The sequence below is a fragment of the Clytia hemisphaerica genome, unplaced genomic scaffold (genome assembly GCF_902728285.1).
Source record: "Clytia hemisphaerica strain Z4C2 unplaced genomic scaffold, Clytia hemisphaerica genome assembly, whole genome shotgun sequence".
Lineage (NCBI taxonomy): Eukaryota > Metazoa > Cnidaria > Hydrozoa > Leptothecata > Clytiidae > Clytia > Clytia hemisphaerica.
Window position 1 is genome coordinate 689554 of NW_027103808.1, and position 25095 is coordinate 714648.

The window sequence follows — 25095 nt, forward strand, 5'->3', positions numbered from 1 at the left end:
GGCTGATTGTGGCTGGTTGTGGATGGTTGTGGCTGGTTGTGGCTGATTGTGGCTGGTTGTGGCTGATTGTGGCTGGTTGTGGCTGGTTGTGGCTGGTTGTTGCTGGTTGCGTATTTTAGTATTACCCCTCTGATTTTAGATTAGTAGTAACGTAACAATCAATATTCAACTTAAATGGGTTAAGATTCTTGAAAACTTTTACTTTTTCCTCCCTATTGCATAGTCTATCGTTTAGTAAAAAAGATTATATTTTATTCAAATTTTTATTAAAACTAAAATTTTTATATTTTTAGAAAATTTCATAAATCCCACACTTCAATCACGTCGTCCAAATAAGTACAATTTTAAATTATTATGTATTTTATAGACAAAATTTTAAACTTAAAAGGAAAACTAAAGTTTTATGATGATGTACTAATTTCCCGGGGGGGGGGGACTCGATTTCGAAATTACGGTATGTGCCGCGCAAAATCTGCTTTTCAAAATCTTACCCTTACAGTGCAGTTCAATATGGCTGAAAAGGTACCCTTTCAGTGCATTTTCTCTTGATTTACCCAACCCTTATAGTGCACTATATTTCTCAGCCATAAATCTGCGTGAAAGAAGAAGCTTGGGAAATTTTCTGATTCAAAGAAAAGCTGAGAAAATTATTCTTGTCAGCTGTAATTATCAAACAATAGAAACTTTTTCAAACGAACCGGAAGTATAAACCTTTCTTTTTATCAATTATTTTGAATTTGTTTTAAAATTCGACCCTTGTAGTTCAATTTCACAGAAACACACCCTTACAGTGCATTTTGGGATGCTGAAAAACCCCATCCTTAAGCGCGTCACATGACGTAGGCCAGACCATATGAGTGAAAAAAGGCAGTGAGCTTCTCACTTCAAATAGACTGGGAATCCAGTCGTTTATAACGTTTTTGTTGAAAGCGGGAAGTTTTTATGTCGGGATATGGTTAAAATAAACGACTGGGCTAAGGTGGTTTCCGTAGCTTACGGGAGTTCCAGCAGGGCCCGCAGATTTCTGCGGGGTGAGAAAACAATCATATACAACAAAATATATAAACAAATAGAAATTTCAGCCAATGAGAATTTCTAAGTGAAAGAAAAAAAAAACAAACCAAAACAAACCAACAAGGCCCCCTGAAAATGTTATCCGAAATCATGAAAAAAGAGAATTTTTATGAAAAGTTTGTTGTGCACAAAATATTCTAGACGACTATATTGATGCTCCTGTCAAGTTTTCTACTTCCTATTTTTTACTGAGTTAAGTCGTCTAGCATGCTAGACTACACTTCAAACGACCTTTTTTCTTTGCTCCCCCTACTGGTTCCGTCCTATCAGAGATATGAATCTGGGTGGGTCAGACGCCTCCCTTAAAAACTAAAGTCTAAATATTCTTTTTTAGAGTTTATCTTAAAAAAACAAAAAACAGAATACAAAAATGAAACACTTGCAAACTTTGTTGTTGTTGATAGCATGCTCACCAGTTTATACAACAACAGATCAACAAAAACAGCCTCATGTTGAATTTGATGAAGAATTAGAAGATTATCCTCCACACGATCCCATAATGCAACCTTTTGATGAACATTATGAAGATGAAATCAAATTTGAAGAAGAACGAGTGAAGGTATGAAAATGCTTCTTTTCTAAGATTAAAAAACCTACAATCAGCGCCAAAATACTTGGCACAAAAGGGAAATTCCCCGCGAAATTTTATAACCACAAACAACTTGGAAGTGCTCCCAGATCGAAATTTTTGATAAAACCAAGTTGAAGGCCCGAAATTGAAATTCTCGCTCGAACTTCAATTTTCGAGCAATGGTAAAATAACCGAAATTGTCGATATGTTATGGCACTGATTGTAGCTCATGATTACTCGATATTCAACGCAAATAGACATTTCCAGAAAAACTTTTTACCTTTTATTTTGAGAATATCATAATATACTTCCCTAAAAACTTAGAGGGGCGATTTCATGTAAAATGAGCAGTTCCATATCCATTCAGGGGGTGGCCCTTGTCAAGCTAAAAATAATTCTTGAAAATGTGTGGACACCCTGGAAAGAGGCGAAATTTGTAAATTTCCAAAAATTCTGCTTTAAAAAGGGTGGACGAAGTAAAATCAGTCTCTTAATGGAAGTTTAAATTACCCCTCGAGAGAACAAAAAAGCTTTCCTTGCACCCCCTGGAAATTCTTCATCGGATTAACACCCTGGAAATGTTCCCCATCCCCGGTATAAATATAACATGGAATGGCTAAATCCACAGGTTCTCGTGAAAATGAAAAAAATTATTTCATGTCATGCATGTTTTTCAATGAATTTTCTATTAGAGCCAACATCATTCCACAAAGCCAAAACAAGATTCAGAAGAAGAACCAATTCAATCATATGGCGCCGTAGAAGAAGACACAGACCAAGATAAGACATTCCGATTTCCCGATTACCCCGATAGTGAGGATGATGACCACGAACCGGTTTACCAACCCGAAGACCCGGGAGAAATACCGTATTCCCAATCAGATGAGAAAATATTAAAACAAGGTATTTTTATTTTTTATAATATTTCACTATGTATTACTTTTCATTCTGAATGTTCCCTACTCCACCACAATATTCTTCTTTTTTACTGGAACAATTTCATAAAAAACATTAGGGTTCAAAAGAGCAAAAAAATAGCAGTTTGAAAATAAACCTGAGCCTGGAAAGACAGAATTTCAAGCAGTTTTCAGAGTTTTAAGGGTATTAATATTTTGTCTTAAAAAGCAAAAATAATAAGAACAAGGTGAGACTCAAAACGGCATAAAAATGAGAAAAGCCTCGACATCATTAATTACCGGTTCTTTAATGACTTAATAAAGAGAGTATATAACATCATAAATCTTTCCGGAAAAGTTTATTAAATCGGGTTTCGTTACAGCACAAAGTTACGTATGTTGAGGCTAAAAGATAAAAAAATGCCTAGTTTATTTGTGAACTAATATGAAGAATATGAACCACCCTTGGTGTCTTTTCACTTTACTTCAAATTTACAACATAATGATTGGCTATTTTTCAGTATCATTTGGCAATTTATACCATGCTGGGCATGCATAATCATCATAGGCAACGCTTTTACTAAATAATGTGAAGCCGCAATAATTTTTATGGTACTCCATACGTCTTTGCCAATATTTGTTAGGCATCATACCTTCCAAAATGGCCATTTCATTATGGGCAACCTCGTACGCAGATTTCTTGTGTAAGATTGAAGCCAATCCTCGTCCTCTCCATTTGGGATCAATAATTGTGCTCTCGATGCATAAAAAACGGTCTATGTCCATCCTCTGTGTTAGTTTATCCATCAATTTAGTGTAATCATCGAAAAATTCGTTCCGTTGTTCAAGATATCCCCATAGTTTTGATTGTCTATCAATGTCACAGGAAGCTAACCACTGTTTGAATTCGGTCAATTCTCGTTTGCATTTTTCTACATCTATGTAGTAATTGGTTTGGCATGCTCTTACTGTTTCGTTCTCGTCCAATACCACCAAAGATAAACCATCTAAGTTAGAATTGTATGCTCCTTTTGGGTCAAGAATATACTCAATTGAAGCATGATCCTTTTGCTGTTCTGCGGTAAGACCCATTCGTTTCAGATATACAGGTATCATGTATTTGTCTAAAAGGTTTTGAACTTCTTTCCCATGTTTGCTAATCTGATATCTCACAATGTTGTACATTTTCGAATCATTTGTATACTGATACGACCAATAATTTCACAAAATGATATATTATATTTCAAACTCCAAAACCACACACATTCCGTTCAGTATTTTTAACTTTATTTATGTAGCTTTTTTTCCTATTTGTAATGTCAACAATAAAACGTATCATATTTTAATAAGAAACTCTTGAGAAACACTGTACAAAGCTTAAGCTGATAAACAATCTTTTGCAATACATTGATTTTAATCTCCAAAGGTCTAGAAGAGAATCATAATCTCGCTCAGCGTTGAAAAAGCCTTAAGTTTTCAGATTTGTGGAGCAGAAATGCATTGTAAGGGTAAACTTTTTGATTTCAGCAACGAAAATTCTAATTTTTTTCTCTAAAAGAAAAGGGTTGAAATTTTAATAAAAATGCACTGTGAGGGTATGAATTTCACCGATTTTTTGCTGTGCTGTAAGTTTGCGATTCTAAAAGGCAATTTTTTCGCTGTGCATGTCGTAAGTTGATAAACCCTCTGCCCCCAACCTCCCTGGGCTCGAAATCTTAATGCATAGGATGCTTTAGAATAATCTTAAAATTATAACCGCAAGTGGTAGTAATATTTCACCCCCCCTCCCCCCGCCTTAGATCATGTTCAGACGTTACCGTACCGTTTCGCTCCGATATCATTCTCTTTACGGATCGAGTGTGTTCATATTGGGATTTGAAGCGGGTGAGAAGGGGATTTTATTTTCACTTTACATCTAGGGGATCTATCTGATTTAAAGTGGAAGTGAGGCTGAAACTTTTTTGTGTTGAAAGTACACTGTTTATAGTTTTCTTCAAACTGAAAATTAAGAATAATGACAAAACTAAGTGACGAAATATTGAACCAAAAACAATAAGAAAATTGACTGGAAATCTTGAGGAAATTGATCAAAATGACCTTAAAAGTATAGTGAAAATCGCAAAAGAAATAGCGTGAAAATATACCAAAATGAAACCTAGTAATTTAAACTTAAAGAAATCGATCTAAAAAATATCAAAAATAATCTAACTCCAGACGCCTGAGCCAAATAGGCTGATGAACAGAAAAACACAGAGAGGTAAAAGGCAGAAAACAACATACCAGGTAGCCAGTATGTGAAAACTAAGCACAAAAGTTAAAAGGTGAATAAAATTTGATTCCAAAACTGGCTAAGTCTGAAACTCCATATTTTGATGCAACCTCACACAATGCTTCTCATAGCTTGATTGATGATTCATGATAATCGAGAGAAAAATATGCATACTTGAACAAAAATTGAAATACTAGATAATTGCCTAATGTGTGAATAAACTAATTATATGACAAAAATGATACAAAAGAACTTAAAATGACTGCGTAGAATTAATTGTCAAGAGACTGAACAGAAAAGTGACGTAAGACCAAAGCAAAGGACTGAACAAAAAGACACAAAAGACGCTGAATGAATTAAATTTTTCACCATTTTTTAATATACAGTATATGGCCCCCAAAACGAAGACGGCCCCCAAAACGGAGGTTTTCATTAAAATGAAGATTCTGACTTGTAGATTTATCAGAATTAAACGATTTTTGTTTATTTTGAAAGAATGATGGTTATACTTAAAAATGAGCATGTTTTTGCTGGTTTGAGACGGATTCAAAATAACATATTTGCGTCTAAAGGAAATATTTTAACACCAAAATTAGATAAAAATTGCATATAACTCACTCTAGCTCCTTGGATATTGAAAATAAGTTATGATAACGGGGTATAGGAAACTTTCTACACCTAATGCCGTTCAGAAAATGCAAATACATCTGTGACTTTAGAGAAATCGCTAAAATTTCAAACCTCCGTTTTGGGGGCCATTAGAAAAAAGCTACCTATCTTTAAGCGATTGAAAAATATTGTTGAAATTGAAAATTTTGAAAAAGAACTTCCAGGAAATAAAGTAGAGATGTTAAAGGGGACGTCTGCTTTGGTAGATCATTTCAGTCATAATTCTATGCCAGATAGCTAAATTAGTAAAAAAAAGTTTGCAGAAAAAACGAACTCAAAATTTGAAAATTTTCCTAGGCCGAAGGCCGTAATGGGAAATTTGAATTTTATGAGCTTAAAATCAGACGAATTCATTATGCCGAGCGGACGCAGTCTAGAGTGAGTGGAACGAAGGCTAAGAAAAAGCATCGTAGATGCGTCCTATAAGTGATGCAAATGGAGTATAATAAGTAAATGTCAATTTTGTAAACGCCACCTGTGACGTAGATTGTTTTCTTTTTTCGAAATATAAACATGAAGTAAACTATGATATGAACATCAGTAAAATCCTAAGTAAATAAATGTAAATAAAATGTTATTTTCCTCTTCTTCCTCTACCTCTGTAGTAACCTCGTCTTGGTGGTCCGTTCAGGTTGCCTAAACGAGAAAGTATTTTTGAGTTTTGTCGCATTGAACTTGTTTAACACTGTAAAGTAGGGAGGTGGGATGGGAATGAATTCGTCTGATTTTAAGCTCATAAAATTCAAATTTCCCATTACGGCCTTCGGCCTAGGAAAATTTTCAAATTTTATATCGCTTAAAATCAGACGAATTCATTATGCCGAGCGGACGCAGTCTAGAGTGAGTGTTCACTTAGGCTTGCGGAACGCCGGCTAAGTCCTTGTTTAAAGCTTCATTGTCCTTTAGGAGCAAGTTTTGGTACTTTTCTGCTGTACTAAAGTTCTTGTTGTAGAATTTCTGCCATACTGACGTGTTAGACCAATTACCCATTTTTAGAATGTCTGTTATGTTTGCTCCCTTTTGGTGTGCTTTGGAGGTTGAGGCTGATCTCTTAGAATGGGCTTGGAAAATGGCAGTGTCTATGCCTGCCATCTTTAGCATTTCTTTGACCCATCTGGCTGTCGTGTCTTTCCCAATGGGCTTGTGTGGTTCAACATAACTTAAGAACAACTTCGATGTTTTATGTCTGTCTCTGAATCTTTTTGTGAGTTCGATATAACTTGTTAAAGTATTGTAAGGGCATAGTTTAATATTCCCTTCAAATTTCCTGAACTCAATGGGTTCTGCTTTCTTCCCTTGTTTGAAGTGTTTTGGAGGTTTGTTTAAGTGGAAAATAATAGTGGAGTCCGACCTTCCCATTAGCTTTATGTCCAAGTTTGTTAGCTCGGAGCCCCTGTTAGGTGCTAGTATTCCTAAAAGTGTTATTGTTTTTAGTGTGAGGTCTTTCAATTGTAGTGACTCATTATCTGACCACTCCCTTATGTAATTGAGCACAGTGTCGATATCCCATATTTCAGTGTATTTGGGGAGCTGGGGTCTTTGTCTTGAGACTCCTTTTAATAGAGAGGTGACCATGGGGTGTTGTCCTGCAGGCAAGCCCTCAACTAGTTGGTGATAGAACGAGATGGCTGACCTATGTACATTTATGGTGCTATACTCTTTCCCTTCTTCAAATAGGGTACCTAAGTAATTGGCCACTTTCTCTATAGGGGCTGAAATGGGATCAGTTTCCTCCCTATCACACCAGCTGCTGAAGCTTTTCCAGGCTGACAGGTAATGTTTTCTAGTTCCCTCTGCCTTGGACTGTTGGATAAGGGAAGAAGCTGCTTGTGATAGTTTGCCTGAAAGCTTTTGTTTCCCGAGATTTCCCATACCGCTAGGTGGAGGGTTTGGTTCAGTATTAGAGGGTGGGTCTCCCCTGATGGATGTGTTAGAGTGTCTTCCCTCATTACTATCTTTCTTGGGTTTGATATTAGCATTCCCAATAAGACTGGGTACCAAGTTTGAGTCGTCCAAATTGGGGCCACTAGGATCACTGTTGCTTTGGATCTCCTTACTTTTTCCAGACACCTCCCTATTAGAGAGAATGGGGGAAAAGCATACACTAGGTTTTGGTCCCAGGGTTGGTTCAGTGCATCTACTGCTAGACAGTGTGGGTCTGGTTTCCAACTGTAGTAAGTCTGTAGTTGGTGAGAGGTTCTTGAGGCAAAAAGATCGATTTCTGGGGGTCCCCACACATTCATTATGTGTTTGAACGTTTGCCTTGCTAGTTTCCAGTCCCCCCAGTCTTTTGCATTCCTGGACTCGAAGTCGGCCTCCTTGTTTAGGGTCGATGGAATATATTCTGCAGTGAGGCTGATGTTCTTTTGGTTCAAAAATGACCAGATCTCTTTTGACAGGCTTATTAGGGTAGAGTTTTTCGGCCGACCCATTTTCACAATATGTGCCAGGGCTACTTGGTTGTCTATCAGTAGATGTACTGACCTTAGGTGATTCCCCTTTATAAAGGTTTTCAGTGCTATCAGGGCTGCTTTCATTTCTAGGATATTTATGTGTTCCCTTTTCTCTGACTCTGTCCATAGCCCTCCTGTGGAGCTTTGACCACAATGAGCTCCCCATCCCCCCATTTTTCCCTTTGCCGCATCTGAGCTTATAATTAAATCTGGGGGACGAATGTTTATGTCCTTGCCGTTTCCTGAGGAGAAGTTTCCTATCCACCACTTTAATTCTTCCTTTGCAGTGTTGTCTAGTTTCATCATTGAGCCGTAGTGTTGTTTGTTTTTCGCTAGCTGTTTGTTCATGCATTTCTGCAAGAGTCTTATCTGAAGAGGAGCTAGAGTAAAGGCTGGAGCTATTGCCATTAGATTCCCTATTAGGCTTGCAAGTTTCCTTATAGGGAAGCTCTTCAGATTTAGCATTTGGACACAAAATTTTTTCAATTTTAGCATTTTCTCCTGAGGGAATATCATGCTGGAGCTGTCTATCAGTACCCCCAGGTATTCCATTTGTTGACATGGTGTTAGTACAGACTTCTCTATGTTGATTGTGAATCCTAGGTTCTCCAATAAGAAGATCGCTGTGTCTCTGGAGAAGATGGCCTCCTCCTTTGACCTTGCTACAATCAGGATGTCGTCTATGTAGATTATCAGTTTTATCTGTAATCTTCTCAATAGAGAAATGGGCACCTTGAGAAGTTTCGTGAATATTTTGGGAGCTGGCCCTAGTCCAAACATTAGGCATTGAAACTCGTATAGGTTTCCCTCCCAGCTGAATCTCACATACTTCATCGACTGTGGGTGTATTGGGACAGAAAAATATGCATCTTTCAGATCCACTTTGACCATGAAGTCCCCCTTCTGAAGAATGTTCTTTACATCCCTTAGGGTCTCCATCTTGAATTTTTGGTATGGGATATGAGAGTTGAGTTCCCTCAAGTTTATCACAGGTCTGAATTTCCCTGGTTCTTTTTTCTCTTTCAAAAACAGAGTGGACAGGACCTGGCCTTGCTTGTAAAGAACTCTCTTTACAGCCCCTTTTTCCAGTAAAGTTCTTATCTCTGCCCGTATTAGAGCTTTCATGTTTGAGTCGAAATTTATTTGCCTTGGTGGTGTCTTTTGAATTGGTTTTCCCATTACTGGGATTGACAAGCCTGAGATGGTCTCCAGGATGCATGGGTCTTGGGTTATTTTGGCCCAATTCTTTTGAAATAATTTTGTTTTGCCAGCAATCAATGTTGACTGGGGTACTATTATCTCTTCTAGGAGATTTTCTATCCCTGGGTGTATTTTCCCAGGGTAGTGTGTTTGAAACTCTAATTGAGCATTTGCTTGACTGGAAAGGGGGGCTGTCAAGTTTGGTAGATTTTCTCTTACCTCTCCATTTCTTGTTGGATGGATGTCTGTTGTTTGAGCCATGTCCTTCAGCAGGGGGGTGTTGACGCTCTTCTCCACGGCTCGTCTGGGAAGAGCCCCATGAAAAGGGTTTCCTCTTTTGGTCCTGCAGTCGTCTGGAAAATATGTATTGTTTAAGATAAGTGTAGCCTGCTGCTTTGGATTGTTTTGTTAGAGTTTTCCACATTTTCTCTCCAAATAGTTTACCATCACTGTTTTCTAGGTCATCAACTAATGTTTCTCGTAACCAGCTGCTTACTTCACTTTCTTTGATACCTAGGGCAGTCAACGCATTCTTACGTCTGAAGAAGTTGGTAGCATTTATTGCTTGGCCAACCAATAAGATAGCTTGTTGGAATCGTTTAGCTATTTCTTCGAGGTCGATTTTTTCGCAGTCATCGCCAGTGCGTGTTTCTTCAATATTCTGCCAGATTGAGGCAAGTGGAGCAAGAATGTCTCGTATCTTGGATGATATCCGAGAAATAGATTTGTCTACGGCTAGGGTTTTGGTTCCCATGTAGCCTTTCTGTGATTCCAAGCAAATAAAGAGGACTGTATTTTTCTATTAAATTTCACAAGATGTTTCTTATATAACTTCAAATTTCAACTAAATAAAAACGCTAACTTCACAACAAAAAACATGCTTTATATACTAATTGTCACGTGACTTCATCAATTATTCACACTCCCCCGGCCAGTGGTACGGCGTTTCGTAACCGTTTCTTTCTTGAAAGTTTCTACGGGATAAAGTTTATTCACGGGGCGAGTAATCAAAGTTCTAGTCTTTCCAACAAATATCTTAGCACCACGAGTACCAATCAGTTCTCTTACGCGACCGAGTCGCCATTTGTGTCGTGGTTGTTTGTCGTCGTAAATTAAAACTACGTCATTAACGCGAATTAACTGTCCTCTAGGTCGATTTTGTATGGTGTATTGACGTAAGGTGTTCAAATATTCCTTTCGCCAACGATTCCAGAAATGATCAATCACAGTTTGAAGATACTTGTGACGTTTCGACAGTTCAATTTCGTCATTCAAATTTACTACGTTTTCGTTTGTATTTCGTAGACTCAACTTTCGACCAAATAATAAATGATTAGGCGTCAATGGTTCCTCTAAATCATCATCGTCAAGTTCATTCAAAGGACGCGAATTTACAATGTTTTCAGTTTCTGCAAGGACAGTTTGAAATTCAGTAAAACTAAGGCAGGCGTTGCCAATAGTTTTCTTTAGACAACGTTTAACAGTTTGTACAAGTCTTTCAAACATTCCTCCATGCCACGGAGCCTCGGCAATGTTGAAACTCCAATCAATATTACGTGAAGTGGCGAAGGATTGCACTTCTTGAGCAATGAACATAGTCCCGTTATCACTCAAGACTTTCTGAGGGCATCCTCGTCTAGCAATAAAACGAATAAGGCTAGAAACGAATGCTGTAGCTGTTGCATCTTGGACAAGATCAAGCACCACACCTCTAGTAGTAGCGCAGGTGTATAGTGCAGTGTAGGATTTGTAGAGTTCATCTTCTAATTCGTCTTCAATGTAAACGTTCTTACAAAGGATAGGACCGAAATAATCAACACCAGTACCACTGAAGGGTACATCGTCTCTCAAACGAAGTTTTGGAAGGTCAGCTTCTTCTGGATAACGATAATGTCTAGGGTTGAACTTTTTACAAGGGCACGGATATTTTGCGAGAACGCCTCTTACGAAGCTACGACCGCGCGTAATCCAAAAACGATTTCTAATTTCAGCAAGTGTTTGTCGAGCACCGAGGTGTTGTACTAGTCTATGACAATCAATTGTAATCAATTCAGCGAGTTTGTGTTCTCTGTTTATAACAATAGGAGATCTGGTTTCGTATGGAATATCTGCGTTTTTAATACGGTCATTTGTACGTAATAGACCTTTTGTATCGAGGGTAACGTTCAAGCATTTTTCTAACTGTTGTCGGTCTTCTTGATCAATTATTGTCTGGTTTTCTTTGATCCATCGAAACTCCGCCTCTCGTATCTCGTCAACATTCAGTTTTGACGTCATAACTCTTTCTTCTTTAGGTACTCGAATATTTCTCAAAAATCTCAAAACATAAGCTGTTATTCTGTACAGCTTTTGTAAACACGAGAACTTCTCAATAACAATAACTTTTCCAATTGAATGGTGTACCTCATTAATATTAATGAGAACAGATTTCTTCTCCTCTCTCTCAAACTCAATCAGGGAATCCTCTCCCAGGGAAGGAAGATTCTTTTCGTGTAAAGTTTTCTCAATGTTCTCCAACAGGAAAGATGGCCCTTGCCACCACAAATCGTCGTGAACGGAATTCTCTTTGCGTGTCGTCAAATCAGCAGGATTGTCGTCCGTACTGCAGTAATTCCACAAAGATGGCGAAACAAATTTACGAATTTTGTTAACTCGATTTTCAACAAAAGTTTTAAACTCTTTGTGAATAGCTTTGATCCAACTAAGTGTGATCATTGAATCACTCCAACAAAAATAGCCATCAATAAACATTTCTCTCGATAACGACGAATAAACATTTTCAATTAAAGTTGATAAAATAAAATTTCCAAGTAACTCTTTTCGTGGAATCGTAAACTCTTGCTTTTTCAATGGAACGACACGCGATTTCGACGTAACAAAATTAATAATAACATTCTCACATTTGGTAACTCCTTTAATATATACACAACAGCCATAAGCTAAATCAGCAGCATCGGAGAAACCGTGTAAATAAATTTTCTCAATCGGGTCATTAATCGAGCAACCAGTAAAATAATATCTATTCACAACAATAGCTGGAACATTCATAAAACTTTGAACAACTTTCAACCACTTTGTACAAATTTCGTTTGGGAGTGTTTCATCCCAGCCAACATTCAATAAACAAATTTCACGAAAAAGCAATTTCAAGCCAATAGTCAATGGCTGAACGAAACCAATTGGATCGTAGATTCCAGCAATAATTTTCAAAATTTCTCTCTTTGTTGGCATTTCTTCTTTGACGTTCTCGAATAGTCCTTTGACGGACAAAATCAATTTGTCGTCAAGCTCATTCCAGACAATACCAAGAACTTTACTATTTTGTAAATCTTCGTTTTTGTATTCTACTTTTTCTTTCTTATTTATTTCATTTTTCTTATTTATTTCTTTTTCTTCTTTCTCATTTATTATTTCTCTTAGTTCTTGACTGTTCGTGCGCCACTTTCTCAGAGGAAAGCTCGCTTCCATAAATCTCAATTTGAATTTCTTGTACAAATCGAGACCATTTTCAACACTACTAGTTCCGGTGTTTAAATCATCAACGTAGAAATGATCACGGACCTTTCTACTGAACTCAGGATCAAGTTGCTCATATTTCTTGGCAACTTTTCTCACACACCCATTTAGCAAAAATTGCGAACTTGTAACACCCCAGATAATACGAGTAAAACGAAATGTTTGAATTTCTGGAAATTTAGCATAAGGATTTTTGTACCATAAAAATCTCATAAAATCACGATGTGCAGGATCAATTTCAATCTGGGTGTATGCTTTTTCAATATCAGCACACATAGCAATGGGATGTGAACGAAAATTTAATAACGAGTCAAATAACAAAGGGTTTAAGCACGGACCCTTGTACAAAACATCATTAAGACTGACGCCGTCACGATACTTAGCACTTGCATCAAACACGACCCTGACTTTGGTTGTAATTTTGTCAGGTCTCACCACTTCTCGATGTGGTAGATACGTCACCATGCCGGGCTCGCCTGGGTCATCTTCAGGTACGGGCTCGATCACCCCTTTACTCAATTGATCATCAAAAACAGCACTATACTGTTCAAAAAGTTCTGGATTCTTTCCAATACGATTGTGTAACGAGTCTAAGCGTTTCTTGCTCAGTAAATAATGGTCGGGTAGCGAAGATTGCGAATCTTTGAACGGAAGTTTTACAACAAACCTTCCTTCAGCAAAATCGATCTCGTCGTTAAACTTGTCATAAACGGAGCGTTCATTCTCCTTGATACCGATAGTTTCTAAGTCCCAAAAGTTTTTCACTTCCTCTGACAGGAGTTTATTCTCACGAGTTTCACAGACAATTTTCATAACGTGGGTTGACACAACATTGGTACTACTTTCTGGAAATTTCATTGGGCCACTCAAAACGTACCCAAATAACGATTTCAATAAAGTCAATCCACTTTTATCTTTCATAACATCACCTGTCATAAGCTCCCAATAATAATCTCCTCCTATCAATACGTCAATAGATTTCTCCACAGTTTTGTCATTCTCAGCAAGGGTATATTGCTTCAAATGCGGAAATTCCTCTAAAACAGTTCCTATATCTTGTCCGCTGACGGGGGCACAGATTGTTGGTACAGCAAAAGCTTTGATTTTGACGGTGGAATCTCCTTTCAAACTCAATTCATACTCTTTCACGGAGGAAATTTTCTCTTTCGACGAACCAAAAGTTTTTACACACATGTTTACTTTGCGAATGGGCGATAAATTCAAATCTTTAACAACTTTCTCAGTAATGTAGGTTTGCTGAGCACCGGAGTCAAACAGTACACGAACTCCACGAGCTTTATTATCACTTTCTGCAATTCCGATGGCGGTTTGCAATAAAACAGTTCCTGAATCATCAACTAAATTTTGACTTTTCTCAATAATAACAGCAGTTTGTAATTCTGTGAGGGAGAGTGTTTCATCATTTTTCTCCTCACTTTTCTCATCAGTTTTTTCTCCTTTTGTGTTTGTTTGTTGACATAAAGCGGTAGGGTGATTCCCCGAGGTCCCACATTTGTAGCATTTGATCGTAGTTTTACACTCCTTTTTCGAGTGTCCCGGTTTCAAACAATTAAAACAACAATGGTTTTTCTTCAAAATTTCTCTGCGAGCACTATTTGTCGTAACAATAGTACATTGATCACTGTAATGATCTGTGCTTTGGCAAAATCTGCAAAACTTTTTTCTTTGTTGTGCACCTCCAAAGTTCATTGAGGAGCGTTTTTTCGAATTCGAATTTTCTGCTTCGGGACCTTTCAAATAATCAAAGTTTTCTCTTGCTAGAATTTCCTCATTAATAGCTTTTAAAAATTCAGTTATGTCCCAAGTGTTACTTCCAAGAGTTCTACTGAGATGTAAACGAACGACATTTGGTAATTTCTCTAAAACAATAGGTATCAACATCGGACCCAAAGTTTCTTTCTCAATTCCGGTTGATTTTAAAGCACGGACGTTGCTTTCGACTGTGTCATACAATTTTCGAAGTTCTTTAGCTGAGCCGTTACTTGGCTTTTCTAATTTAATCAGTTTATTCATAAGACTCGAACGGATGAGTTGCGAATTTCCATAACGTTCAGTTAGGAGTTGCCAGGCTTTATCATAATTTTCTCCACTAAGTGGAAGTCCTTGAATTGCTTGCTGAGCTTCATCTCGAACGTAACTTTGCAAATACGTGAATTTTTCAATGTCAGACAGTTTCGAATTTTCGTGGATGGTCGCAGTAAACGTGTCTCTAAACGAATTCCATTCTAACGGGTCTCCTTTGAATTTCGGGATTTCGATTTTCGGCAAGCGGACACCGTCGTTCTTTCTTTCGATGATCGGTTGTTGTACTGTGGCAGCGATTGTACCCGTAGCGATCGGCGTGACGTTTACGTTAGCGTAAGGTGCTTCAAGTTTTCGTTCTAATCGTTTAAGTTTTGAAACGTACTTCTGTACTTTCAGTTCAAATTCAGTGTTGGCATTCAGTTCATCAGCCATTTCCTCGTCGTCAGACAGGAGTTCCAAAATTTTCTCGTCAAGTTTTTTAATCGTGTCGTGCTTACTTTGTATCGTGATGATATTGCTATTCAGTTCATCCATTACATCGTATCGTTGTGTTTCGGTGAGCGTATCAAAATTCGGGTTGTCGAACTTGGCAAACAATTTACTAGCGTTCAGTCGGTAAGCGTTTCTGCTTTTCTTCAATTTGGCAAGGTCAGCCATATTTTCAAAATCAAATCAATAATCACGTGTAATCAAAATCAATCACATCAAATCTCAAATATCTGCGATCGGTAACAAATCCAAAATCAAATCAAAATTTCAATATCCGAACCGCGTATCAAAAATCAAATCAATTCCAATAAATCAAATCTCATAACAACAACAAATCAATTCCAATATCCGGGTCGGTCAGGACCATGTGATTCCAAGCAAATAAAGAGGACTGTATTTTTCTATTAAATTTCACAAGATGTTTCTTATATAACTTCAAATTTCAACTAAATAAAAACGCTAACTTCACAACAAAAAACATGCTTTATATACTAATTGTCACGTGACTTCATCAATTATTCACACTTTCTCTTTCAGCAGGGTGTCAGTTAAAGTGTCCATTTTTAATGTATTCGACACATTAGAGGGAACTGGTATTTCTTCCAGCACCATTGAAGAGATATCTTTATCTGATATATACTTTGTGATGTGACCGTTCAAATATTGGGCTAGTCTTTGTTCTAGCATCCAGTCACTACCATCCTCTTTCATTTGAAATAAGAGAGGTTGTTCACGTTCTGGTGACTTTGTAGGGGATTTACTTCTCCTTCTACGTTTGTTCTTGGATTTTTTCTTCCTTTTTCGACGTCTTCTTTCTTCTGATGATGACGAACTTGTGCTGTTTGTATCTGACGAGGAACTCTCTGAAGATGAACTGGAAGGAGATCTTTGTCTCTTTTTGTGTTTACGGTAAGTTCTTCTTCCTTCCTCTCCAACTTTGGGATCGGTTTCTGCTACGATGCCCTTGATTTTACTCGATTCAGTTGCATCACTATTCACTTTCGGTGCAGCGGATTTATCCGCCATCTTGTTCTTTGAGCAGCGAAAGTGAAAGAAGGGCTTAGCCGGCGTTCCGCAAGCCTAAGTGAACACTCACTCTAGACTGCGTCCGCTCGGCATAATGAATTCGTCTGATTTTAAGCGATATAAAATCTTTAGTTTTGACTGACATATTCAGATTTTAGTGTTTTACAATTTCCTCTCTTTTACCTGATTTTTGACGTAACCTTTGTTCGTAATTTATAAGAACAGAAATCTTGTCTGTAGTCTAAAGTACTGTATTTAAACAACTTTTGATAAGAACATTTTAATTCAAACTCCTAATTTCGATGATTTTTCCAGTCCACAACTATATAAATATTTCAGTTTTCTATGAAGATGTTGTAGTAAGCTTTCATTGACAAAATGTTGGGAAAAAGATGTTTTAAACGACTTTAAATGCTCTTGCACATCTCTGACTTACTTCAAATTTTCTTATAAAAATGCCAGCTGCACAGAAAGAGGAGTTAATCTTGTTTACTTGAAAGAACATAGAAAACATATAACATAAGCTACGTCATAAATTTTGAAAAAGGGGGATTTTTTAAATGGTCATAGAAAGTGATTGAAAAAAAATCTCTTGAAGTGAGATAGCTCATTTTAATCTCCCTGGAATAATTTTTCCAAAAATTCTAAAAAAACAATACCTTAAATCAGACCAGACGTCCCCTTTAAAGGTTTTCATGCAGCAAAAATTTTTGTAAAATCTCTTTTCCCCTAGATTTGAGAGAAATTTCAAATTTGATCGCCGTTTTGGGGGCCACATACTGTACAGAAACCATCATGCATTACTTATGGTAGGTAGAAAAAATTATTTTTTTCTCCATGGTTACACCCCAAAGAAATCGTAAGGCCCTCAAAGTTCTATATTGAAGCTCATTATGGTAGTAGCCAATAAAATCTGAAAATCGACTTTCTCAAAACATATTGCATACCAAAATGTCACAAATTTGATGGGGATTTAGAAAAACATTGTAAGAATGTCAAAAATGAAGTGAATAAAAGTTTTTTTACAAAGACAGGCGCAATTGCATTATGGGCATGAAATTCTGAAAAATACAAATATTGTTTTGGGAAATGATTCCTATACTAGCAAGTATTTGATCAATTGAATCACGGTTCAGCACCTGAATTGCAATTTCACAGTTTCAGTGAGTTGTGAGGGGTCAATATTTGTAGGTTTTAAGGTGTAATAGCTGTTCTAGCTCTGGTGACACGTTCTTCTAACATTGCTTTGAAAGCAACCCGATTGTCATAAATATGCCAGTTTTGAATTATGATCATTGTGTAGGTACCTAAAAAGTATAGGTTTTATGACCTTAGATTCAATTGTGTAATCTCTTGGTCCGAAAAACTTGATTTTTGAAGCCGGATTTTTGATAAAATTTTGAATAACTTTGAATTTTATGAATAAAAGTACATTTATAAGACGTTGTAAAAAAGTGAATTATACTATACATTAGGTTTGGTGGCTGAGAGAGCCCAAAATCTAACTTTGTTGGGTTTTAAGGGGTATCCACTGGTAACAATAAAGTAGTACATAGGTAAATAAAAATGTACGGTGATATACCTTATCAATAATCAATTATATCAGTAAACTTGGTGACGGAGTGCTCCATACATTGACGTAGAACCCAAACCAGTTTGAAAATTATATACCTTTAAAAATCAGTATTACAGTAATGTACCGTAAGTTGGTCTAATATCGACATCCCTCGTCTAATTCCGACACCCTTCTAGACAGGAATAATATGAAAGATTGAAAAACTGTGACCACTAAACAAAGAAAAACTGTTTTGACCTTTCTATCAATTTCAGCTGATAAAAGGGGTGTCGGGATTAGATTAGGGATATCGACGTTAGACCGAGTTACGGTACGATTTGAATAATTCACTTCTCAGTATAATTTGGTAGTTTATACCATGCTCATAAGTAATCTCCTCGTTGAACAATGTCATCACACAATAATTTTTATACCTGTCCAAACTTCTTCCCAATATTTCTTGGGTATCATACCTTCCAAAATTGCCATTTCACTATGACCAACCTCGTACGCAGACTTCTTGAGAAGCAATTCAAAGAAACCACGCCCATTCCATTCTGGATCAACTATTGTACTCTCGATGTACAGAAAACGATTTATGTTTGTTCCAATCAATAGTTTGTCGATTATGTTAATACTGTTATCGAAAAATTCTATCCGATCTTCAATATAATTCCAGAATTTTGATTGTTTATCAATGTCACAAGATTCAATAAACTGTTTATATTCAATTTACTCCGTTTCTTTCCATAAAATAGTTGGTCTCCACGCTTTTACTTTTTTTTTCTCGTCTATTACTACCAAAGATAAACCTTCAAGTTTTGAACTGTATGCTCCTTCAGGGTCAAGAACACGTTCAAAAGCTACATGGTGGAGCGAATCTCCTTGGTAAGATTTGAAGCCAATAAATCCTACCAACGTTGCGCGGCCTAGAGCGGCCCGCCTGGTTTTTGCACAAATGCCAGATTGGAAGTAAAATTTACCACTAAATTTCGAAAAAAATATTACTCGAAAACAAAGGAATTGCTAAATCCAATCCGCCGTCAAAAATACAGCGCATATTTTAAGGCTTCACTTTTTCTTGCCTGAGAAAGGTTAAAGATTCGCTTCTAACCCTTCGGGCTTATACTTTATTGGAAAGACCCATGTATTTGTCTAAAAGGTTTTGAACTTCTTTCCCATGTTTGCTAATCTGATATCTCAAAATGTTGTACATTTTCGAATTCGTACTAATTTGACCTACTCAGATTAAGATCTATCCGTACAGTTGTTGTTTTTTTAAACTATTTTATTATTTTTTCCGGTTAAATTTACAGTAGAGATCTTTTTTGGTTTGTTTGTAATGACAACAACTTATGAAAGACAAATACATGGTCTCTGTTTGTCTGGTAGAGTAGTTTGACACAACAAATTTACCAGATAATTTATCAGTTTCACTATACAAAAGTTTATTTTTTGAGTGTTTGAATTTTTGAACATTTATCGTGTTTTTTACACTTTTTCAAAAAAAAAGCTCATCGGCTATAGAACAAGTGGGCCAAATGTAAAAAGTAATACCTTAGATTTTAAGTCAGGAGAATGAAAATGGGCAAGTAGCAATTTTTTTTTTTTAGGTTAATTTAAAAAAATAATTTAAATATAAAAAAAGTAGTAAAAATTAATATAAAGAATCCAGGATGAGAAAATTATTTACAAAAGTATACGTATGATTTGGAGATGACTTCACTACCAGAGTGAATCATCGTTGGTGACAATGCTGCAGACCTTGATGAGCAGAAACCATATTCCAATACAGAAGGTGACAAGTGAGGTGTCGTACACGCTCCACGGTCTTCCGCCATCATGTTGATCAAAAATGACGTCTGACGTTGTCGATGGACTTTTTCGTTGAGCAGAACTATAAAATCAGTATAGTAAAATGATGTTTGACTGAAAGAAATATTCACTAATCCACTCTTTGTAATAAGATGATTAAGAGGCTTAAGATGTCAATATTGGTTGAACATATCTAGGAGCCGAGAGGGCCATTCGATCTATTCATCATTAGCTTAATTACCTTTTTTGTACTCTAGGAGTAACTTTCTTGATCTTGTCATTGTCTAGATCTGAATTCTTTGGTTGTTCTTGGCTCAAATCGTTACCCTTTGCGTCTTGTGGCTTGGTGAGCTCTTTATTGATTTGTGTAGCAATAGTCAATGTATTTGCTTCGATGTCGTTGGAAGCAATCTGTTTTGGTTTTCTCTGGCGTTTCCTTTGTTTTTGCTTGCCCACTGTCTCTGTGTCTTGAATGGTTTGCATTTGAGCAATTTTATGTTCGTATTCTTCCTTGACCGTTTGCAAGTGTTCTTTGGTAGCCTCAAGCTTTTTATTGGTTTCAATCTTCTTCATGCTATTTGAGTGGGCCTGAAGAGAAGTATTTGAAAATTAATTTTGACATAATCAAGACAGGTCACCTTCGTAACCTGCTTCCAAGATTGAACGCCTTCTGATCAGGCATTGTTCATAAGAAATTACTCGTTGCCCAAAGAATAGTCTTTCTTAGGGGATGAGCATTCCTAACAATCACCATCAATATCGATCTCTATATCATACTGTTATACTCTTATGTGCTTAATTGTAGGGGGTATGTGTTAGTCCACATAAAAATCAACAAAATGGGGGGGGGGTCATAAATAAGTGCTACTGACCTGATTTTGCTAAAAATCCCTAGGAAAATGGCCAATTTTGGCGCCACTTCGTAGTATAAAGGTCATAAAATGGGGGAGGGGGTCATTATAACGTGTTATGGGTTGATTTTTTCCCAAAAATTACAAAATGACCCCCCCCCCTACAGTTAAGCACACAAAAGTAAATACTAATTAACAAGCAATCATTCAAGCAAAAATGATTTTCTCAGGGAATGACACAACATGACAAATGAGTTCCTAAAGATTCTTTATTGATGCTGATCGATGGTAATTTATTAAAAGAAAAAGCTGAAATCCTACCTCTTCTCTGTAAGCATTACGTTCTCGGATCAAAGATTCGATCCTCTTTTTTTCACGTTTCAAATCGTTCTGGATTTTCTCCATTGTGACCTTTTGTTTTTCGATAGTAGCTCGGTCTGCATTTTCTTTCTTCTTGTGTGCAGAAATATCTTCCAAACGAGCGCGAATCTCGACTTCGCGTTGGTTTAATCTCTTCTCCAAACGAAGCACACTTTTCGATGCAGTCTCTAGTTTCTTTTCACAGATCGCTTTTTCTTTTTGTAAGAAAGCAATCGTCAATTCAGATTCTTCCAGGTTGCCATCTTTTGTAGCCAATGCCTCTTGGTGCATCGAATCCATCTGGCTGGCTTCTTTCTTCAACTTCTCAAGCTGTTCCCTAACTTCACCAATCTCGTCCATGTGCACGTCTTTCACACGGAGTAATACCTCATTCCGTTTTGTCATCTCTGTCCCATGGATTAATTCAGATTCGACTTGCGCTAACTTCAATGCATCATTCTCTGCTTTTAACGATCCCATATTTTGTTCCTTGATGTTGGTTTGCTCTTTGAAGCTTTCGCACATCTTAACCAACTCGCTCTCTTTTCGTGTCATTTCTTCAGTATGTTTCTTACGCTCTTCCTCGTTATCCTTTATCAATTTCTCATTCATCAACTTTAGATCATTCAGCTCCTGTTGTTGTTTGCTAAACGCTTTTTGACTCTGGACGACCTTATCGTTGGCTTCCTTAATCTCTTTGGTAGCCTTAAACAATTTCTTCTTGATGACAGCCTTCTTGTTATTCAATTCTACGACCTGAGAGGCCTGGGCTTTAACTAACTCCGTTTGTTGCTGTAAGGAGTGTTGTGTATCAAGGAGTAATTTTTGTTCGGCATCCAAGCTTTTACGAAGCTCTTGAATCGTTTCTTTGTTAAGCTCCGATTTATCTTTTTCAATGGAAAGCATTCTTTCCAAACGCTTTGCTCCTTGTTCCTTTACGGCATCCAGCTCCCTCTCAAAATATTTTTTTATTTCATAGATCTGAGCGTCCTTTTCACAAATTTTAGCCTCCTTTTCTGCAAGAAAGACTCGGTTGTGTTCTTTTTCGGCAGTCAATAACGCGCTTAAGTGTTGTTTCAACTGCGAGGTAGTATCGGCAACACATTCTTTGATATCCAAGCCCATATTTTCAACCTCTTCACGGGCCATTGTCAATTTTTTATTCAAACCATCAATTGTAGTACGCAAAGCATCCGCCTCTTCACGATGTGCAAGATCGGATTCTTCTTTGGCTAAAGATAATCCCCTGATCTCTGTTTCAGCTACTGTGTTCCTTTCCACAATGCTGTCGTAGTCACCTTTCATTTTACCGTAATCACCTTTAATTGAACGAAGTTCGTCCAAAAGAGCTGAATCGTTTGATGGAGAAGTATCTTTACCTCCCTTTACTTTTGTATCGGCTTCACTATCTGTTGAAGAAGTATTTATGCCTTCTCTTCCTCCTACGTATGCACCTTCCCGTATCTTTTCTTCATTCTGGACTTTGATGGCATTTTGATAAGTCTTCATCGCAATGCCGAATTCCAGTGGGCCGACGTTCAACTCCTTCATAATCTATAACAAATGTGAAAGATATAAAGATGAATCAGCCCGTGAAAAGGACTAACTCCAAATTTACTAAAGCTGAGGTCACACCTTTATTGTTTGAGTCAGGGGTAGCGAAATGCATCAGAGTTTACATTGACTAATGTGAGAGTTACCTCAAAGCGAAACACAGTCTTTATAAAGATTGTATATTGAATAGCAAACATGGTCCTGAATAAGACGGCAGTTTACTAGAAAAGAACCCTTGCGCCCAAAGTAGGTGAAGATTGTGTGGTTGCCCCTCTTGAGCAGGTGACTGTTGTAGTAAGGGTAGAGAATATATTTAACCAGAGCTATTAGAGGTAGAGTAGCCTTTACTTTCTGATACCGAAAATTTTAAAGCACAGAACAAACCTTTCTTTGAAGGGATTCTTTATCATCGGTAGCAATGCGTGGCTTTGTGTTTCGGCCACCGTAAAGTTTTTCAGGAAGAGAAACATCCTTGTAGCTGATTAATGTTCTGTTGATCTGACACAATTGTTCGTCTTCTGGTGTATTAACACGACTGTCTGATTGAAAACTTTGCATTTGAATTTCACCACAATAAAAGCCCTTTGAAAGTCTTGCTTTCGAAGATTTCTTCAGGTCTTCTGTCATCAATGATGTAGCGCGCCACCACATCTTTCAAAAAATTTTCGTCGATAAATATTTTACACGTCTATCCACTTCACAATTAAAAATTTAAATGAATCTCTTTCTTGGTGGTTGTGTTTAAAAAAAGAAAACTTTTGTGAAATGATATTTGACGTCAAAAATTAGACGTTAACTGACGTAATAACAATGGCTTTCTTAATCTGCCATTCCGATGGTGGATTGGCGACCGCCCACGCTCTAAAGAGGCGGGCTTATATCACGACAGAGAGCAATGAAATTCGGGCTTTGATGTGCCGATGATCCCTTGGTGCTCTTCGTTACAATCAGAATCATTTCGTACACATGACTAATAGTTCAATCTAAAAATTAGTGCCTTTCATACAAAATCGATCAATTTCGGAAAAAAATTTCCTGTCTTTAGATTCGACAATATTCCGAAATACGCGCTTTTTCTGAATTTTCTAGAGATTTTATAAGTTTTTCTGATTTTTTTGTACATAGATACGTATTAGTACTGCCATTAATATGTCGAAAAGTGTTTTCGAGGCGCCAATAAAAAAAAGGGAAAAAGAGAATTCTTTTTGGACTTCAGGGTGTGTTGATTTGCGTCACTATCTTTGATTACTCTCGGGTACCTAATAGCCGTCCCCCCCCCCCCGCTAATTAATTTTTGGGAAAATGTTTTTGAAAGTTCCCTTTTTTGTCTTAATTCTGCTGTATTAGCCTCCTTTTCAAACATTTTCCACCCAGGACATTTTTATTCCAACCCCCCCCCCCGCTTATTAAACTTTGATTTTTTTTTCCAACCCCCCTGCTTATTCCAACCCCCCCCCCCGGCTATTAGGTACCCGAGAGTAATGATTTCACTATTTAGAATCGAATACAAACGTAAAAAAGAATGAAGATGAGAAACGAAAAGACCAAAAAGAAGAAGAAGAAGAAATTCAAACTTATGGAGAACCGAACAAAGTTGAAGAAGGTGTTGAAGAACATTCTAATCAACAACAACAACAACAGCAACAGACTCAACATGATGTTTATGACGCTGAAGATGATCATGAACCTGTCTATCAACCAGAAGATCCTGGAGAACTTGGCAATGATGTTGGTAATATTGGAGTAAATGGAATTGGTGATGGTGGTGATACTACTGTTGTGAATGATGATGATGTTGAAATTGAAGTCCATGATGAGTTGTAAAAAGATGAAGGTATATTTTGGTTTGCTGGTTATGCACCTTTTCGACCGTAGCCGCCAATTGCCGCGCGGGCATTCTTTTGTCCATTTTACCACCATCCAATCCTTTTTTACACTTTTTTCTATTGTCATTAGGTACAAAAAAATGCCCGCGCGGCAATTGGCGACTAGGGTCGAAAAGGTGTATTGCGTTTAGTGATCATTGATAAAATAAAAACACTTCTTGTGGTGGTGAGAAAATTGATTAATGTTTGGGATATTTCAATGCTTGGTTTTACTTTTCGTATCTATATAGCGTTAGAAACTAAGATTATACTTAAGTCAGACCCTGATTAGGATTCTTGTAACTGCAAGCATTTAACTGCCTTCTTTTCGTCCGAATTAATCAACACACGCATTATTAAAGTTAGTTGGATTAAGAAAAGAGAAATGAAGATTTATTTTTTCTACTGGACCAATAATCAAATAAATTTTATTTTACGGAAACTATGAATTTCGCTGATTTCAATTGTATTTTCATTTTTTATCTTATCAAAAGCTAGAGCCCTTCAAAGTGGGCTAATTTTGCTCGATTTTTGGGCCATTTTAGCTTTTACTTTGAAGGATTGTATCTTTCGGTCCTAGAAAGAAATGAAAATTATGAATACATAATTGAAATCAGCTAAGTTCAAAGTCTCATAAGTTTTAGAAGATTAATTTCGAACTGCTAATTCGTCCACTCAGAGTTATCTTTCCAACGAGGCATAAATTTTAATTATTTTAAACTGCCAAATGTTTCGGAACAGACTTTAATAACAACTTGATTATTTTATTTTTATACGTATTTTTTAGGTAGATTTTGGTAATGATTTTTATATAGCCATTTTTCGGTTTTTTTATTTTCGATGCACTTTTATATGATATAATTGTTTTAAACGTTTATTTTAAGGG

The 25095-nt window shown here is 36.9% G+C and overlaps 2 protein-coding genes across 2 annotated transcripts; one reads left to right on the forward strand and one right to left on the reverse strand.

Moving 5' to 3' along the window:
- The first annotated feature begins 1412 nt into the window (after window positions 1-1412).
- LOC136806521 (probable serine/threonine-protein kinase kinX) lies at window positions 1413-24305 on the forward strand. Its single transcript, XM_067063111.1, has 3 exons — window positions 1413-1633; window positions 2338-2548; window positions 23843-24305. The coding sequence occupies exons 1-3, from the start codon at window positions 1445-1447 to the stop codon at window positions 24166-24168; spliced, it is 726 nt and encodes a 241-aa protein (XP_066919212.1). The 5' UTR covers window positions 1413-1444; the 3' UTR covers window positions 24169-24305.
- On the reverse strand, window positions 17404-23041 carry LOC136806533 (golgin subfamily A member 6-like protein 25). Its single transcript, XM_067063123.1, has 6 exons — window positions 22729-23041; window positions 20752-22344; window positions 19821-20167; window positions 19468-19693; window positions 18199-18481; window positions 17404-17516 (listed from the first exon to the last, which is right to left on the reverse strand). Exons 1-6 carry the CDS (start codon window positions 22993-22995, stop codon window positions 17404-17406), a joined length of 2829 nt encoding a protein of 942 aa, XP_066919224.1. The 5' UTR covers window positions 22996-23041.
- Window positions 24306-25095: the final 790 nt, after the last annotated feature.